The 20526-nt window shown below is 38.1% G+C and overlaps 1 protein-coding gene across 1 annotated transcript in view; it reads left to right on the top strand.

Annotated features, from left to right (window-relative positions):
- The window catches only part of PAWR (pro-apoptotic WT1 regulator), a 119565-nt gene that overhangs the window by 74476 nt on the left and 24563 nt on the right, over window positions 1-20526 (top strand). Inside the window, exons 3-4 of the mRNA XM_061125110.1 lie at window positions 4254-4385; window positions 16596-16630. Of these exons, the coding sequence (XP_060981093.1) occupies window positions 4254-4385; window positions 16596-16630 (167 nt within the window). The remainder of the gene's footprint in view (window positions 1-4253; window positions 4386-16595; window positions 16631-20526) is intronic.

Here is a 20526-nt window from a genome sequence, read left to right as displayed (position 1 = left end):
CCTCTCAGCTGCTCCTGCATTGTCGCACAGCTGCTGCTTCTAAAATGTATTTAGACTCAGGTAATTTTTGGGCTCCATGATCACTGCAGACGGTGACTGCAGCCATGAAATTAAAAAACGATCCTTAGAAGAAAAATTATGACCAACCTTAACAGCATATTAAAAAACAGAGACATTACTTTGTCAACAAAGGTCCGTCTAGTCAAGGCTACGGTTTTTCCAGTAGTCATGTACGAATGTGAGAGTTGGGCGATAAAGAAAGCTGAGCAGCAAAGAATTGATGGCTTTGAACTGTGGTGTTGGAGAAGACTCTTGAGGGTCCCCTGGACTGCAAGGAGATCCAACCAGTCCATCCTAAAGGAAATCAGTCCTGAGCATTCATTGGAAGGACTGATGCTGAAGCTGAAACTCCAAAAGTTTGGCCACCTGATGTGAAGAGCTGACTCATTGGAAAAGACCCTGATGCTGGGAAAGACTGAAGGCAGGAGGAGAATGATGACAGAGGATGAGATGGTTTGATGGCATCACCGACTCAATGGACATGAGTTTGAGTGAACTCCGGGAGTTGGTGATGGACAGGGAAGTCTGGTGTGCTGCAGTCCATGCGGTCACAGGGTCAGGTACGGCTGAGTTGACTGAACTGAACTGACTAAATTGTAAATAGATTTTTCTTCTGCATGACTGTTCAGTATTACAGTTTACATTTGGATGGGATGTGAGTCAGTTCTTTCTTAGAGGGACTAATTTTTCAGATGCAAGATATCCATTTCATGCTTCTGATCCATAAACAAGTAATTTTTTTAAATTATCAACATGAGCAGAAATTCCTCCACAAAATTGCCTGCTTCGTAGGATGTGATATTGACTGAATAAGAATCATTGGCCAGAGAAACAGTCAAAGAATAGGGAATCCTTTCACCAGGCCCAAAGGTATGAAAGAACTTCAAAAACAAATAGGTTCAAGGTGAGTGAAACTTACTGGAGAAAGGTCTTTTTCAAGAAGCCAACTAGATTTCATTCTGTAGCTGAGGAAAGCAAAATGTTAATCAGCAGGAATTCCAGAGGACACTAAGGAATGATTTAGAAGGGAGAGGAGGGACAAAGGATTGGGCCAGATTAAGGAATGTACCAGGCAGTATGGAAAGAAGAGTCTGTGCTAGTGTTGGGTAAGACCTGGGGAAGTTTGGTCTGCTGTCAGTGACTGAAATAAACATGGAAATGAGACCTGATAGAATTCCTAGAAGTCCCTTTAAAATGGAAAAACAAAGGTAGAAATGTTAACATATGCAGAGTAGATGAATATATAACTGTTTTCCAGCTACAGCAATAGTTAGCTCTTAGCTACTCCATTTGTCCTGTAACTTCCAGTAACTCTGTTCTGTAAGTTGACCTAAGACCCTCACAAACCATATGAAACCAAAGTTCCACTGAAAAGTGCTCACTGATATCTTCTGTTCTTTTTCTTCGTTTGAACTCTGGGTTATGGTGCACTGAATGGATTTCATGTCTGATAAATAGGTTATACGTGGTAGTTGGAAAATTGAGTTTGTGGTTTAAGCTTCTTGGGTTGGAGTTCTGACTGCACCCCTCAACAACTTTGTGTCCTTCAGCTTCTTACTTAATTCTGATCCTCACATTCTTCTTATATAAAGTAGCACACACCTTCTGTGATTTTGGTGAAAATTACCTGTGTTTGAAATACTAGCTGCCAGTGCTTAACAGTGGTCTACACACCTAGATGATATTCAGTTATTAGTAGATGCTATTACTATTTTAAGTGACCAACCTGGAATTTGAATCTTTGTCTCTTGGATTCCAAAATCTAAATTCTTATAATTTTTAAATCTAACATAGAACGCATTTTAAAACCTCCACTAGCATTTCTTTCTTTGTGAAGTGAAAGTGTTAGTTGCTTAGCTGTGTCTGACTCTTTGCGAACCCATAAACTGCAACCTGCCAGACTCTTCTATCTGTGGAATTTTCCAGGCAAGAATACTGGAGTGGGTTGCCATTTCCTTCTCCAGGGATCTTCCTGACCCAGGGATTGAACCTGTGTTTCTTGCATCGCCTGCATTGGCAGGTGGGTTCTTTACCACTAGCGCCCCCTGGGAAGCCTCTGTTGACCCTTGGTACTATTTATTGAGGAATTTCTGTACTCCTTTCTCTTTTCTAGCATCTTTATCATAAGTTTTCATATACTTGAAATGATGAAAATTTGTTTCTAATGCTGAAATCTCTTATTCTTCTTCCCTAGTTTTATCAGATAACACTTCCAGAGTGATGTTAACATCTGTGTTGATAGTGGACATCAGTGTCTTTTAAGTATGGCTTTGCTTTTAAATTTTGTTGTTATTTTGGCCTAAAACATTTATCTGTTGGTTTGAAAAAGTCTTTTTAAAAGTCCTAAGAGAGGTTTTTCTTCTTCTCATCAGTACTAATGTCTTAAACTTTGGTACCCTTTACTAGATTTCTTTTATTGAGTCTGTTTCCTACCTCAGATATATATATATATTTTTTTTTCGCCCCTGCTGCATGGCTTGTGGGATCTTAGTTCGCCAACCAGGGATTGAATGTGGGCTCCAGAAGTGAAAGCACTGTCTTAACCACTGGATCGACAGGGAATTCCCGAATATATCATTTTTCATAGGACCACATTGCCTACTATGTTGTTTAACTAGTCTTTCCACTTTTGGTCCCTGTCCCTATTAGTCAGAACTCTGAATTGCTGGTACAGGTTCCTGCCCCAAATCAGTCTTGATCATGTTTTATTTATATTCCAGGGAATTGTATCAGTAGAACATCTTTCCATCTTATGTAATCAAAAGTGCAGACTTCTAAGGCTATTTATTATCTGTATTTCTTTGTGAACAGAGCATATGCCTTTCCATTACTCGCCCCTGTCAAGAACTTTAAAGGATCTGAGATCTTAGCCTCTCACAGGCTAACGAGTTAGTTAGCTTCCTGTGGGCTCATGGATCCTGGTAGAAGACACTAGTCTCCTGGGTCAGAGTCAGGAGCAGTTTGTTGCAGCAATAGCGGCAGCCACAATCTTATCACATTTCTTGTACTAGTTACCTAAGCCCTAGTTTCCCCAGGGTGAGGAGATGAGGGCCAGGCGACTCCTGTACACAGTTGCATTACAGGAGGGACCCTGAACGTTTTCTGGAGTCTCAGCCTACTTGTTCTTTAATTCATCCCTTCCGTTCCGTCCCCCAGCTTTCTCTCCATTACGTCTCAGACAGATGCTTCTTCCACATCCCCCACGTGGCCCCTGTGTCTGAACGTGCTGCTGACTTTCCGTGTCCTCCTGTGCCGTAAGCGCCAGTGATCCTGGGTTTGCACAGCGGCTTCGGTCTTTCTCTTCTCTGTGTACAATATGTGGATCCTGTTGTCTTTCCTGCCGTCCTGCCATAGGTGTATCTCAGAGTGCCTGCAGAGATATTATTTATTTTTTTGTCTCTTACAGAACACACAAAGGCACTGTATTGGTTAAGAATGTGTTCAGTTACATGGATTAGATGACCACCATTTCACATTGGGTGTAACGGATAGGGTTTTGTTTTTTGTTTGTGGGTTGTTCCCCGCCATGGACGAAGCCTGGAGGTAGATAATGCAGCTGTTGATTCAAATTTTTAAACAGTGCTTTTTCATGCAAGCTTTTCGGTATGCGCTTCCCATCATCTGAAATTCTTTTTCCTGTATTTGCAATTCCAAATTAAACTCATTTTTTAAGTTACAGGTTCTACAGAGTCTTTTGTTGAAGACTTACTCTTAAAGTGAAAATACTCATAGGTACGACTAAGGTAGAAAAAGGGCCACTATCATTGAGTTATCTGTGCACATACACACACATTCGTACACATCTTCCATTAGATTCTGCATTCTGTGTCTATGTGGTATATCTTTTATTACCCTCCAAAAAGTGCTTTAAGGTACACAGTCCATTTACTTGAAGATAGAGTGATAGAGAGAAAATGAACCCTAGCTTTAAGCAAACCCTGTCACTAGTAGTCAGAGCCTCGAGAAAAGATGTTGACAGGGGTGTGAATGTGGAGATTTGGGTTTTAAGCAGATAATTTAGCTTATCTGCTAAATGCAGGAATTAAATGCACCTGTTGTTGAAAGGAACACTTTTATTGTGTAGTTTCTGAATGCTCCATATTTCTACTCGCTATCAAATTTGTCTCCACGTACTATTAAAACATTTTATTAATATTATATAGCAATAAAATGAAAGCTGTTCTTTCTTTCAGTGCTTAGATGAGTATGAAGATGATGAAGCTGGGCAGAAAGAGCGGAAACGAGAAGATGCGATCACACAGCAGAACACAGTACAGAACGAGGCTGTGAGCTTGTTAGACCCAGGAAGTGCTTACCTGCTACAAGTGAGTATTTAGAAATTCTAGAACGTCACTAGCTATTTTAACAATAGTTTTTTTAAGTTACTGTCAGTAATTTTTCCAATTTTAATTGCATCAGCTCCGCTGAAGTACTTTAAATGAATTTAACTATGTATTTTCCTTATGTGTAAATACCTTTTGATATAAGCAGTATTTGGTCCTTAAATCCTGATCAATGAATATTTACTGATTAACCAAGCAGGTCTAAACAGTATTCATTGTGAAAATAACCAGGAAAAGTAATTAGCTTTTTTGCTCTTAAAGAAGTAAGGTTTAGCAGACAGTTCTGTTCTCAGCTGATATTTACTTTAGAATTACATAGCAAGTAGAGTTGAATAACAAGTTTCTACTAAGTGAAATGTTTAAACATAATAAAATGCAGTATGTAGTATTGTGAATTGCCAGATACATCAATGTTTCTGTGTAATTATAAAATACTTTTCAAAAGAAAATTTAGGTCAGTTTCAAATTAGCGGTTATCTTGGCTTCTTGTGGCACAGAGAATTGGAAGATGTTGGCATTGGAGTGCCTCAGTTTAAAGCAGATTGCTTTGCAGAATCATTCCATACAAACTGTCATTTGGGAATGATCTGTATATATTTAATCTTAAATTAATTTGACGATATTTTGATATGTTAAACTACCATGTTATCTTTTCAGCATTTGATATTTTTAATCCATTTTATTATGATACCACTTTAAAAGGGGTTTCCAAGCAGTACATACATCTCCCTGTTTTACTGATGAAAAAAGATGAAATATAAGCTTGTCTATTAACTTGCAGGGTTATAATAGAAGGCATTTAGCTGAAAGAGGCAACATATTTTGAAGTGGTTTGGATATGAATGCAAAATTTCTCTTTCCTCTTCTCTTTGAGGCAGATATTGAGCTGGTGAATCATAGAGTAACACAGGTTTGTCTGTTCCCCCGTATCACAGTTGCTACTACTAGGAGAAGTAGTACCCTATTACATTAAACTATCTTTATATCCTTTGTGTATCACAACAAAGTTGAAATGAAACCTGTACATATTCCAGGTGAAGAAATAGGCTTAATTTGTTAGGATAGAGACAATATAGCATTTTGATTAAGAATCTGGACCTGGTTTCAGTTCTTGGTCATGTCACTTAACATTAGGCAGCAACTTTTGGAAAGAGTGCTGATTTATTTGTGTTGAATGAAGTCCTTACCCTTTTGGAGCTGGGGGGCTTAGTGTTTAGCTTATTCTCAGGTTTAAACCCAGATATGGAGACGTGTCAACTGATTTGGTCTCTTGCAGTTTAACTTCTTTCCTGTAGCTTTACTGGTCTCTTCCTAGATCTCCCCTTCATTTCTCTCATTTTTATTTATTTCATTAGCAGTTGGGATGTGACTCACTGGTGATCTTGGTTTTAAGTATCTGTTTTTCAGGCTGTGTGCTTAGGATGAAAGAGAAGCAGAGTCTCCTATGGGTTGCAGATTGCCACATTGAAGTTGGAATGGGAACAAGAACTCTTCTGTCTACATAGTTGGCCTCTCTGAGTTACTACCTAAACTCATACATTTTGTTGCTCTAAGATAGGATAGATTTTATTTATAATTCCAACTTCCAAAACAATAAACAGAAAGAAAATATTGGCAATCAAAAAAAATTATTATGTATTTATGGCTGCGCTGGGTCTCCATTGCTGCCTGAGGGCTTCTCTAGTGGGGGCAGGTGGAGGCTCCTCTCGAGCTGCGGTGCTCGGGCTTCTCGCTGTGGAGGCTTCTCTTGATGTAGAGCACCGGCCCAGGGCGCTCAGGTCAGTAGTTGTGAATGGACTTGGTTGTCCTGCAGCATGTGGAATCGTCCTGGACCAGGGATTGAACCCATGTCCCCTGTATTGGCAGGCAGATTCTTAACCACTGGACCACCAAGGAAGTCTTCATTGGTTGTTTTAAGGCTTTCTTTTTTTGAACAGATCAGAGAGAAAGGCTTTGTTTCTTAGCCTTATCTATGTGGTAGCACAGTGGTAAAGAATCCACCTACAGTGCAGGAGACACAAGAGACACAGCTTCCATCCCTGGGTCAGGAAGATCCCCTGGAGGAGGAAATGGCAACCCATTCTAGTGTTCTTACCTGGGAAACCCCATGGGCAGAAGAGCCTGGCGGGCTGCAGTCCATGGGGTCGCCAGAGTCGGACACGACTGAGCACACAGGGCACGTGTGAATCTTAGCCATTCAGTGAAACAAGTTGTTTGAAATGAAGAATGAAATGGGAACATGGATTTGGGGTAACAGTATGCTTTATGAAAGGTTAGAGTATTTTAAGTTTCTGTTTGGCTTTTTTCAAATAATATGGAGTAGTAGTAATAAAATATGAGCCTTTAAAATTTTTTCTTTCATTTTTACCTTTGATGTTACACATTTTAACCACATTTTTCCCTAGGTAGTCATGCCTAATCCTGTCAGTTTTTAAAGTAATATATTAAATCTCTGACTAAATAATACAGGATCAATGGAAAATGTGAAAAAAAGAAAATGTGAAAGACAGGAAAGTGCCTTTCTTTATATATTTTTGTAAACTCTTTATTAAATTTTCAACATTAGGCTTAATTAATTTAGAAGGAAACATAATGTCACATGCTAAAAAATGCAAAAAGCATAGAAAGGGATAAAATAGTAAAAAGTCTCTCTCAGCTACGTGGTTACCTTCTTTGGAGGCAACTAGTGCTTTCTTTTCCTGTACATTCTTCTCGAGGTCGTCCAGAAACAAGTTTACGTTTCTCTGTGTGTGTGTATAATATATATATTCCTAATTTTAGGCACACTCTTGCAGCTTGTTCTTTTCATTTAATATTGTAGAGAGGCTTCTGCGATAGTACATAAAGAGCTTCCTTATTATCTTTTTTGAAACCACAGAATATTGTTTTATAGATGTAATTTTTCTGACTTGATGGACATTTAGGTGAAACATGTTTTAAGTTTTTGATGCTACAAACAATGTAGTGGTAAAAAACCTTTCAATATATAAGAAACTTACAGTCTTTTGTATATGTGTATATAAATCAGTAGGATAATTTTTCAGACTTGATGGACATTTAGTTGAAACATGTAAGTTTTTGATGCTACAATGTAGTGGTAAAAAAACTTTCAATATATAAGAAACTTATAGTCTTTTTATATGTGTGTATAAATCAGTAGGATAAAACCCCCTAGCACTGGAATTTCTGAGTGAAAAGGAATACATGTTTGTAATTTTGATGATATTGCCAAAATTCTCTTTGTAAGTGTTAGAGCATGAACATTTTTTTCATGTTGTTCAAATCTCTTTATATATTATTTTCACTGGCATAGAATTTTCTTTTTTAATGTGAGTAGTAGTTGACACAAATTTCCCATTAATAGGATTCCTCAGTGGTTAAACATTTTTACTATTATGAGTACTACTGAAATTAACATCTATATAAATTAAACTTGTTTTGAATTATTTTCTTTGGCCAGATTACCAGAGATAAACTTATTGGGTCAAAGGTCGTAATAATTAAAAATTATTTATTAGCTATCCCTCATGACTTGCAGGATCTTAGTTCCCCACCAGGGATCGAACCGGTTCTTCCTGCAGTAGAAGCACAAAATCCTAATTGCTGGACCACCAGTGAAAATGGAAGTTGCTCAGTCGTGTCTGACTCTGCAACACCATGGACTATAGTCCATGGAATTCTCCAGGCCAGAACACTGGAGTGGGTAGCCTTTCCCTTCTCCAGGGGATCTTCCCAACCCAGGGATCAAACCCAGGTCTCTTGCATTGTAGGTGGATTCTTTACCAGCTGAGCCACAAGGGACCACCAGGGAATTCCCCATAAAATGCATGTTTAAGACTAAAAATTTCTCAACATATTGCCTAAATTACTTATGAAGAAAAGTTTATCAGTTTATATAATCAAGAGCATTTTGTGAGAGGGCATTTATGAATTTTATTTTACTTCTTTCTTTGATTCATTTATTGATTTCCCTTTAAAACATTCTCAGCCTAACTGAAAAGTTACAAGTACTGTGTAGAGAAATTTTTTTTTCCCCTTAAAATGTTTGAGAGTAAGTTGCTAACTTGATGCCTTATTACCCCCAGTACCTCTCTGTGTGTTTTCTACAAAGAAGATCTCCTGCGTAACTGCAGCATAGCTCTTCAAAATAGAAAATTAAAACTGACATTGACACATTTTTTTACCATCTAGCTTATTCAGATATCATCAAATTTCACCAGTTGTCCCAATCATATCCTAAATTATAGCAAAAGGGTCTAGTTCAGAATCACATATTCTGTTTAGTTGCTGTATCTCCTTAGTTTCCTTTAGTTTGATACAGTCTTTCCTTAGTTTTCTTAATCTTAGCACCTTTTAAGGTTCAGTTCAGTTCAGTTGCTCAGTCATGTCCAACTCTTTGCAACCCCATGAATCGCCGCATGCCAGGCCTCCCTGTCCATCACCAACTCCCAAACTCTTGTGCATCGAGTCGGTGATGCCATCCAGCCATCTCATCCTCTGTTGTCCCCTTCTCCTCCTGCCCCCAATCCCTCCCAGCATCAGGGTCTTTTCCAGTGAGTCAACTCTTCACATGAGGTGGCCAAACTTTTGGAGTTTCAGCTTCAGCATCAGTCCTTCCAGTGAACACCCAGGACTGATCTCCTTTAGGATGGACTGGTTGGAGCTCCTTGCAGTCCAGGGGACTCTCAAGAGTTTTTTCCAACACCACACATTTCAAAAGCATCAATTTTTCAGCGCTCAGCTTTCTTCACAGTCCAACTCTTACATCCATACATGACCACTGGAAAAACCATAGCCTTGACTAGATGGACCTTTGTTGGAAAAGTAATGTCTCTGCTTTTTAATATGCTATCTAGGTTGGTCATAACTTTCCTTCCAAGGAATAAGCATCTTTTAATTTCGTGGCTGCAATCACCATCTGCAGTGATTTTGGAGCCCCCAAAAATAAAGTCTGACACTGTTTCCCCATCTATTTCCCATGAAGTGATGTGACCAGATGTCATGATCTTCGTTTTCTGAATGTTGAGCTTTAAGCCAACTTTAGTTCCTCTTCACTTTCTGCCATAAGGGTGGTGTCAACTGCCTATCTGAGGTTATTCATATTTCTCCAAGCAATCTTGATTCCAGCTTGTGCTTCTTCCAGCCCAGCGTTTCTCATGATGTTTTTAAGGTTATGGATCATTTATTTTTGTCATATGACCTTCAGTTTGGGTTATCTAATATTTACTTCTGATTAGATTCATGCTGTGTGTCTTCAGGAATAGCACAGAATTGATGCTGTGTTCTTCTCAATGTGTAGCCTATCAGGTGACACATGATTTTAATTTGTTCCAGTGCTGCTGCTGATCACTTTGGTCATGTGATTAAGGTAGTGTTTGCCAGGCTTCCCTGCTGCTTCTTAATAAGTGTTTTGTGGATAAGTTTTCTGAACCACTGAACATGTAGATATCTTTGTCTCCATCAAACTGTCTCTTGTCTGTACCCATTTGTCTGTCATCTATATATATCTGTATCAACTCACTACTACTACCTATTTTATCTGATGGGTTTTACCTTGTTATAGTCTGTATTGGTTTGATTGCCACAAATTTGGAATCTTAAAACAACACAAATTTATCAATTTACAGTGTTTTTAAGTCGGCAGTCTCATTGGACCAGTAAAATTGTGGACCGAAATCAAAGGGTAAAATCAGGACTGCATTCCTTTTTGAATGCTATAGGAGAGAATCCATTTCCTTGCCTCTTCCAGCTCGTAGTAGCTACCTGAATTCCTTGTCCCTCTTCCTTCTTCAAAGTCAAAATTGTGACTTTTCTGCTTTGCTCTATCTCCCTCTGACTTTCTGCCTCTTTCTTCCACTTTGAGTGACCATTGTGATTACAGTGGGCCCATTAGATAACCCAGTATAATCTCCCTATTTAAGGTCATTGGTTAGCAAATTTAATTTCCCTTTGCTATGTAACCTAACATGTTCGAAGGTTTTAGAGATTAAGATGTGAACGTCTTTGAGGATCATTATTATTTTACCTTGTTGTTCAGTTGCTAAGTCATATCTGACTCCTTGCAGCCCCATCAACTGCAGCATGCCAGGCTTCCCTGTCTCACTATTTCCCTGAGTTTGCTCTACCACACCATCAGTGTTCATTTTAATATTCACATTATCCCAGATTTGGCCAGTGGGAGCCCCTTTAACCTTTTGTATCGTTTGGTGCATCTCTGTCTTTCCTGGAATACTTCTTTCTTTTCTGGCATAATAATGTATTACAGACTCATCTGGAGCTTTCTTACTCCAGCCTTGAAAGCAGCTGTGTCTCTAAGGAGCCCTCATTCCTTTTATTGAAAATGATATTACGAAGCCAAGATCTGGGCTGTATTTGTGTTCATGTTGTTGAGGTGTCACCGTTCCTAGTGCCTCTGTATGTACAGACCTACTTTGTGTGTCTATATGCACATACATACGTATACATATCTGTTTGCTGCTTACTTACCTATCTAGCTAGCTACATCTATGTAGATACTGAAACTAATTTATACCAGTATGGCCAGTTATAATCTAATATCGCAAGGCTCAGTCTAGTATTTGTAACCCGTTTTTCTGACATTGGGTAACCTGTTTCACATTATTCTTAATATGTTTTCTTATTTTTTCACTTCCCCCATATGTAACCTCTCTCCCATTGTCACTCCTGCACACTGATGCCCTCCTCACCGCAAGTGGGTTCTGACGTCACACACTGGCTTTACCTTGTGCATGAACACGCTTCACTTTCTTCAGGCTTGGCCATTCCCTTGTGAGGCTGCAGAGTACCCTCTTTACCCTGCTTGAGTTCTGACTCCTCATAGCAGGTCACTCCCCCTGTGGGTCCCCTGCTCACCCACTTAGCTGCTGCCGGCCCATGACAGGCTGCTCTTCCCTCGGGTCTTTCTTTGCCCTGCGCAGACCGAGCCCTCATGCTGGATTACTCCTCCCTGGGGATGCCTTATCAACCTGATTGGGTTTTGACACACCCACGCCAGGCTACCACTCTGTGGATACTCTCTTCATCCTGTTTATTTGGGCTGTAGCGCATCCCTACAGAGAGCCTCTCCACACACTGCAAGCCTGGGGATTCTCCATGCCAGGCCGCCTCTTCCAGGGAATACCTTCTTTACCCATCTGGGCGAAACCCCCACTTTGGGCCACCCTGCTCCCTGGATGACCATCACGCCCTCCCGCTGTTCGGGGCTCTCAGCGTCCCTTCCTGGGGCTCCTTTCTGACCTCCACTCAGGCCTGAGAGCCCGACTGCCCTCTCCGCGTGGCCCGCCTACGTCATTCTGCTCAGGCTCTGATCTCTCATGCCAGGCCACGTTCCCCTGCTGTGTGTGCATTCTGTTTGGTTTTCTTATTTTCATTTTTAACTTATTTTTATCAGTTGTACCTTACAGATACTCCATTCTTCATTCATCTTCAACTTTGTATCTTTAGTATCAGTACATTGTGTATACCAGTACAGGTATTATAATTTAGTCCTGAAAGTCAGTTAACGTGGTATACCATAGTTTTACTGAAGGCTCAAATAAATTTGAATAACTTGAGTGTTATTTTACTATATTCTACTGCGCCTGTATTTGTCTGATTTTATTTCACATTTGCTTTTATATTTGTTCATACTTTACAAGCTGTGGTCTCCCATTGCAGCTGTGAAGACAGTGTTAGTGGGGTTTCCTTACTGAGCATTGTAAGCTTGAATGAAGCAGAATGTTTAATTTAAACTTACATAAACCAATTTGCTTTGCCAACATTTTCTAAGCTCTACATAGATCTTTCTCCTTTCCTTTTGTAATATAAACCATCCCATTGCAAGGAAGATTATTTCAGGAAAAGTATATTTTAAATCAGTAGCATAATAGACTTTGGAGTTATTGAAGGTATAATTACATCGTCTTTGAAACTTTAAAGACCAGTATAGTCTTAACATTTGTATTTTTTATAAGCAGTTTCAGTGATACTGAAAATGTTTTCTTCTCCCCTGCCCCCACGTTTAGACTAAAATTGCCAACTATTTAACAGTTATAGTAATTGTTAAGTTATCACTGTTTGCTCAGAAGTCTTTGTGGTCCTGAAATATAGAGGCTTATAGTTATTTTGTACAGAATTGTGTATTAATATGTAGAAGCATCAAGCATTTTCCTCCTCAAAATTGTAAGGGACTGTGTTACACTGCACTATAGGTGTTGATTGTTTTTTCCTTCTATCTAACATTTCAGTTTTGTCTTTTTGTCAGGGCATAAAGATGGCTTTAAACACCCATCTGTAAATATCAGTTTTGAATACACGTGAGAAGCAGGCTGCCACCCCTCCCAGTCTCTGCTGACACTAATGTAGTCTGTCTGATTTGAGGAACATTTTGTTGTTAAGCAATGGAATTTGGTTACCAGAGTCACTGTGAAATAACATTTAGCTACAAAATCTACAATCTAATAATAACAGTTTTCAAATCTGGCCAATAAGCAATAAGCTTAAGAGTGTTGGTCTGCTTTAGAATCTTAACTTAAATATTAATTATGTAGAAATAGACTTAAATCTGATTGTTTACATATCTGGGACTTGAGCATGGAGTAATTTGGTCCAGGTATATCTGAGTTTATAATTTTATCAGTTGTACCAGACGAGTTGTACAGAAAATACTGTAAAACTTGAGATATGTTTTAAGTGACTGTGTGTGCTCAGTCGCTCAGTTATGTCTGACTCTTTGCAATCCCATGGACTATAGCCCGCCAGGCTCTGCTACCCATGGAATTTTTCCAGGCAAGAATAATGGAATGGATTGCCATTTCCTACTCCAGAGGATCTTGCCCACCCAGGGATTGAACCCACATCTCCTGCATTGGCAGGCGGATTCTTTACCACTGTGCCACCTGGGAAGCGCCTTTTAAGTGACTAGTTGTTTTTTAAAAAGCTGTAAGAAATGTAAAAAATTAGTAACATACAGCTTATTATTATTAATAGTATAGTTCAGTGGAAACTTGTCTAATACTGAGTTTACGTCATTTATGGGTAGGTCAGTGTAACAGTAGTATCATGCCACTGTAGTGTAGTGTTGCTGAAAACATCCTGCGTTTCACATTTCTGTACATATTAAAATTGAAATCTAAATGTGTATTAGTCTCTAGTTCTACCATGTTAGGGGAAGATGCCTACATGAAGCCTCAGAAATATTTTTTGTTGCCAGGTTTCCTTACCATTACAGTCAATGTATCAACTACACACAAATCCGTAAATGCAGCAGAGGCTCTTACTGTTGAGCAGTTATGCTGATTTCATTGCAGTAAGAAGTAGTCTGGATAATCAAGCTGATGTTATTTTTTGAAATATTTCAGTTATAACCAAAAGCAGAGAGGTGTTTATGTTTTGGACCTTACCTTGTCATTAGCATCTTTTCTAATGCATATTTAATTTAGATGGACATCCTTTAAGGTCTGTGCCTAAAGTTTTAGTTCATATATAATAAGACTAAGGAATATTATGAAAGAAAACCTTGATAAAATATTAGTTGGAATACTGCTTATAAAACTTAAGGGGAAAAGTTGCATTTAAAATCATTACTTTGAGTGTGTACACATAACTTTAGTATTTCTTTCTGCTTTATCTAAATAGCCAGGATTAAACATTTTAATCTAGTTACTATGGTTTCAAAAATAGTTTTAAAAAACTATAAAGTGTATTCTTTGTTGTTATTCACTTAGAGATATCATATTTTTATAAACAGGAGCTCTGTTTTACATGTTTGGTGTTAGAGTACAAAGATTCATCCGTCTTATCTTTAAGGTCTCGTAGTTTAATGACAGGTAGATAAGGAACTGTTTAAAGTTGACTTGCTAGGCTTTTGTTACTGTCCCTGCTGTGAGATCAGTTGGTGCCCAGAAGAGGGTAAAATGTCTTTGAACCAGCTGTCGGACCAAGACTTCTCCAGGGGTGATCCTATTAAAGGACCAGGCCCACACACATGCGCACTTCTTGTATCGTATCACCTGGTTACTTTTGACAACTTTTTAATTCCAAGGTGATGCTTTTTCTGTAACTGCAGATTACCAGGAAAGTTACATAGGTTGTCAATATATATTTATTGCATACTGTTTATACTGAGGTTTTTGGGGAAAAGGAAATCAAAGGTGAGAGACCCCTGCTATCCCTTTATTGCATTACTTAAAAATGCGATAAAGTCATATTTAAATAAGTGATGTAGGCTGTTGTGGTGTGTGCTATGTGTGCTCAAGTCATGTCCAACTCTTTGTGACTCCATGGACTGGAGCCCACTAGGCTCCTCTGTCCGTGGAATTTTCCAGGCAAGAGTACTGGAGCGGGATCCCATTTCCTTGTAGGCTGTTGTAATGGGAATTTATTGATTTTGAGAAATTAAGTCAGATTTATTAAAGTTCTGCTCATAAAATTCAGTAAAGATTTTTCCACATTCTAGGTTTTTTTAAAAAAACCTTCGCTGTCAATTTTAAATTATTAACCTGTTGTAAAGGAGTTTTGCTAATTGTTTTTGTCACTTCCATCATTTAATCCCCACAACAAGCTGGTAAAGTAGACATTGTTTTTATTCCTATTTTAGAGATGAAGAAACTGAGACTGATGGAGGTTAAGTAACTTACCAACAGTCTCACAGCTGCTGGGCGGCCTGTCTGGTTGGAACTTGAATCTGAATCTTACTCGTAACTGGGTGGTTTTCCGTCTTGTTTTCCCACACTGACACATTCTTTACCGTGCCATGTAGTATTTGCTGTTTTAGGCTGGAACCTGATCATCTGAGGGGCTTCCCTCGTGGCTCGCATGGTGAAGAACCTGCCTGCAATGCAGGAGATCTGGGTTTGATCCCAGTGTCTGGAAGATGCCCTGGAGAAGAGAATGCCTGCCCACTCCAGTATTCTTGCCTGGAAAATTCCATGGACAGAGGAATCTGGCTGGCTGCAGTCCATTGGGTTGCAGAGTCAAAGACTTACTTATTTAAAAATTAAAAAAAAAATTATAGTATAGTTGATTTGTAATCTGTTAATTAAGACTTATCATTTAATTTTGACTGTGTTAGTTGCTCAGTTGTGTCCAACTCTTTGCTACGCCATGCACTGTAGTCCGCCAGGCTCCTCCGTCAGTGGGATTTTCCAGGCAAGAATACTGGAGTGGCTTGCCATTTCCTTCTCCAGGGGATGTTCCTGACCCAGGGATTAAACCTGGGTCTCCTGCATTGCAGGCAGACTCTTTACTTTACCATCTCAGCCACCAGGGGAGCCCTAATTTTGACTATGTTATTAAAATGAAACTGCAGAAGGCAAAACAGAGAAATGACTGCCCTGTTGGTTGCAAGGCAACATAGTTTTCCCATTTCCCTGGTGGCTCAGTGGTAAAGAATCCACCTGCCAAGCAGGGTATGCAGGTTTGATCCCTGGGTGGGGGCGATTCCTTGGAGAAGGAAATGGCAACCCACTCTAGTATGCTTGGCTGGGAAATCCCATGGACAGAGGAGCCTGGTAGGCTGCAGTCCATGGGGTTGTGAAAGAGTCAGACATGACTTAGCGACTAAATAGCAACAACAACAATAGTTTTCTCACCCCAATGCTTAATATTAACTTATAACTATCTTTTTTGGGGGGGAGGTCTAGCTTAGAATCAGCATAAAAATATTTTCTCACCTTTTATTTTTAGCTATTTTAAAAAATAAGCATTAATCATTATATGTCTGTGGTGAATTGTACCTTTTTTTTTTTTTTTAAACTGAGAGCACATCCATGGCTGATTCATGTCAATGTATGGCAAAAAACACTACAATATTGTAAAGTAATTAGCCTCCAACTAATAAAAAATAAATGAAAAAAATAAACGGAGAGCATAGAAAACACTCGAAGGGGGATATGTTGTGTTTTTTAATGCTTGACTTCCAAAAAGGTTTAGATTGGTTGATGAATGATAACCCTTTAAAAATTTTTTTCTAAGCTTTTAAAATGCTTCCAAATTAAAGATATAATTTTTAAACAGTGATTGGTTTTGTCTGAAAAATCAAATGTACAATATTGTTTAATTTGATCAGCAATGTGAATTTTTAAAAGTAATGGTAATTGTTCCAACATTCTCTATCAATTGTTTTATATAACCTGGAATTGTGTGTGCTTTTACACATACCCAAACTGATATGTTGCTATTTTTATTTTACAGGAGCCCTCTAGAACAGTTTCAGGCAGATACAAAAGGTAAGAATCCTTAAGTTATGACTAAGAACATATTGTAGACATAAGTGTAATGTCAGAAACCTTAATTGTCCTCTTAAAAAGAAATGACGTTGTAGGTAGACCACAACTTATTCTCACACACTCTGCAGTCTTTGAAAACCACACACAGCATGGATTTGTGAAGGTTTGATGAACTTAGCAAAAGAAAACTTAGAGTCATTTTCATTTGTGTATTTAAACCCTGAAAAGAAATGCCATAACAAAATGCCATAGACAGGATGGCTGAACAGAAATTTATTTTCTCACAGTTCTGGAGGCTGTAAAATCCAGAATCAGTCAGAGTGCCAGCATGGTCTGGTTCTGATGAGGGTTTTCTTCCTGACTCTCAGAGAACTGCCTCCTCACTGTGTCCTCACGTGATGGAGAGAGAGTGGGTAATTTGGTCAGATTCTGTGGGTGAAGGCCCTCTTGCCAGTTGCAGACTCACATAACAGCTTGTCACCGTGTCCTCACATAGTGGAAGGGGCTAGAGAGCTCTGTGGCATTAGTGTGCTTATAAAAGTGCACAAGGACTCCAACTTTGTGACCTAGACCCCTCCCAGAGCCTCACCGCCTAGTACCCTTACACTGGACATTAGGATTTCAGCATAAGAATTTGGAGGGACACAAGCATTCAAACCACAGCAAGTCCATAGCACCACCTATTCACAATTGAATAATGCTTTTTACCAGAATTTGTGTTTAAGTGTATGTGCTCATGTATAGGAGGAAGACCAGAATTAAGTACGAGAACTTGTTTAACAGAGACGCCTGAAGTAGTAGCGTCCTTCCCTGTTGAAGCCATAAAGTTGCAAAAGATGTGGTCATCATGCTTGTGCTAATAATTATAGAATAATGGTAAATCTTATCAAGTCTTATATATAATGTCCAGGGTGCTTTATGGAGATCTCATTCAATTCTTGCAGTTATCTTATAAAGAAGGTACTGTTGGTAAAATATTTACTTTTACTTTGTAGGTGAGGGAAATGAGATAAAGAGGTAGAATCATTTCACTGTGGTTACAAAACTAGTCAGTATGAGCCCAGATTTGAACTCAGGCAACCTGATTCCAGAACCCGCATGCCTGTGCAAGACAATCTACTTAGATTTATATGTGTAAAACCTCTGTTTTCCTCTGTTTTATGTTAAGTTTAAAATATATGGTTAAAAGTTGTGATTGTTACAGTGTATATAAATAAAATATTGATTAAGAAGAGCTGTAATTTTATTACTAAGTTATTTAATAGAAAAGATTTAAATATTTAGTGATAAAACAATGTTTAAGAAGGCTAAGCTAATCAACGACTGAGTAAGTAAATCTGACATATTTGCCACTGCTGCTGCTTTTTTTTAAATTTCTGAGAAATTTTGATATAAGTATAATGAAACCTGTGGCTCCTTTAAACTTCTAACATGTAAGTGTTGTTTGGTAACTTTTACTTAGCATGACTAGTTTAAACTGGAAAGAATCTTTTTTTGTTTGCCAGCAAGCATTGCCAATCAAAAAGCTTTGATTTGGCCTGTTTGCAGGCCACGTTCTCAAACCAAAATATTTTTATCAGTTTTTGTTTTGGGAAATAAATATGAACTTCAGTAACTTACCACATTTGTTGTATCACTCATACACATTTAGTTCTTAAGTAATACACTTTAAATTATAATTGACACTTTTCAGATTTGCATTCTTTAGTTAGAGTCATTAGGGAAATAATTTCCTTACAAATCTTCATCAAAAGCTTTATTTACCATTTATCATTTATTTACCATTTATCATTGTGTTAAATCAGGAAGACAATTAATTTCACATGGTGTATGTTTTTATTTTTAAGCTTTTTAGACCATTATTTTACTTGTGACCTGTTCATACACTTGTTGCTTCTTTTATTTTCATAGCCTAGAACATGTGGTTTGTTATTTTTCAACTCTCAAAGGTTTAGCCATGTTTAATACTAAAAAAACAAACATTTTTTAAAGTTACTAATCATTATTCACAAACTCATTGCAACTCAGACACAAGATAAACAAACAAAATCTAGATCTGAACTTAACAGTGCCTTATCTAGAGGAATTTGTTGTCTATCAACAGTTCATTACATTCATTAATCTGTCAAGTTGCAACAAAGACTGGAGAATGTATATTTCTTGGAGAGGGTGTCTGCTGATTAATGGGGATGAAAAAAAGGAGGAATGGGCTAAAGGATAGATATTTGGCATTATATGTTAGAAAATATTTTCAGTAAACCAAATAACTTATACATATGGCTAGACAAACTTAAAAAGTCATTAGAGGGTACAAGCCATCCACAAGACCAGTTGGTGTGTTCTTATAAATTATGAATTAAATATTAACTTTTTCTTACAGATATCAAGGATGCATTGAATTTGTTAAGCAGTGACTCTAGTTATGCCCTGTTTTATTGAATCAACTCGTTTACCTAGAACATCTCTTAAATATTCACTGAACTCCTTTTTATAAAACATGTTTAATTGGGGCTTCCCTGGTTGTCTAGTGGTTAAGGCTTGGCACTCCCAGTGCAGGTTCGATCTCTGATCAGGGAACTAGACCCCACATGCCACTGCTAAGAGTTTGCATGCTGCAGCTAAAGATTCCGCATGCCACAGGGGAGATTGAAGATCCCTGTGTGCTGCAAGTAAGACCCAACACAGCCAAAGAAATAAATTTTTTTTTTTTTTTAAATAACTATGTTTCAATAACTTTGGAAAATTATTTGGAGGTGGGGGTCATAAAGCTTCTGAAACTTGAGGTTTAGGAAGTGGGGACCAGTGGTCATGTATTTTGTGGGGTTTTTTCCTCCCCAATGTGTGTAATTTTCGTAATAGAATGTTTACTTGGTTAAGTTTATAGTGATCTCTTTAAGATAATTTACTGTATTTAACATATCAGAAAAGAACATGTATGATAGCCCCTAATGGAAAAACTTAAATTTATCACAATGAGATAGCATATATGCTGTAATATATTAATGTAAAGTTACAATACGGACATTAAACTGATGTAAAAAACATTACCTATAAGGATTAATAATTACAGAAAAATTATTACCTATTTATATTAGACGAGTAGAGGGAGAGCATATAACAAAGGGTATGATAATAAAACTGTCTCTTATATAAAGTGTTCTAAACTTGAACTCTATTGACAAGCTGCTAAATTTCTATGTAAAAGAATATCATGCTTATTTGGGAGAAGAGCTATATTTTTCATCAGATTTTCAAAGGGATCTGCAATCCAAAAAGGTTATGAACTACTAGTATTGATATATTGTGGAATTGTGGCTCAGCTGGTAAAGAATCCACCTGCAATACGGGAGACCTGGGTTCGATCCCTGGGTTGGGAAGATCCCCTGGAGAAGGGAAAGGCTCCCACTCTGGTAGTCTGACCTGGAGAATTCATGGACTGTGTAGTTCATGGGGTCGCAAAGAGTTGGACACGACAGAGCGACTTTCACTTTGACTTGCGTAACATCTGTTGTCTGTGGGTTATTGGGGTTACTGGAGAGATTGATCATATTATCTGTTTCCCACAGTGAATATGTATCATAATTTTAATAGAGTCTGAGAAATGATTTTTATATTTAGTTGTTGCTCTGTTTATGTGTGTGTATTTAAAGGGAGAGAGAAAACCTACACAGAGGGTAGGGGCTGTTGAGGACAGGGGGACTGGAGTGGTGGAATACAATAAGTTAGTGAAACATATTGAAAATATGGAGACCAGTCTTGTACTTGTTGGTTATTTAAGAATTTTACAATTTATCCAGTACTTTTGAATATTTGATATCCTTTCTAAAAGGAGGATTTTACTCATGAGTCTTGTATTACGTCTAATTGCAAAACTTTAAAATAATCTCATGGTGCTG

Source organism: Dama dama, chromosome 3, assembly GCF_033118175.1.
Source record: "Dama dama isolate Ldn47 chromosome 3, ASM3311817v1, whole genome shotgun sequence".
Taxonomy (NCBI): domain Eukaryota; kingdom Metazoa; phylum Chordata; class Mammalia; order Artiodactyla; family Cervidae; genus Dama; species Dama dama.
This window is presented reverse-complemented; position numbering and strand designations above follow the sequence as displayed.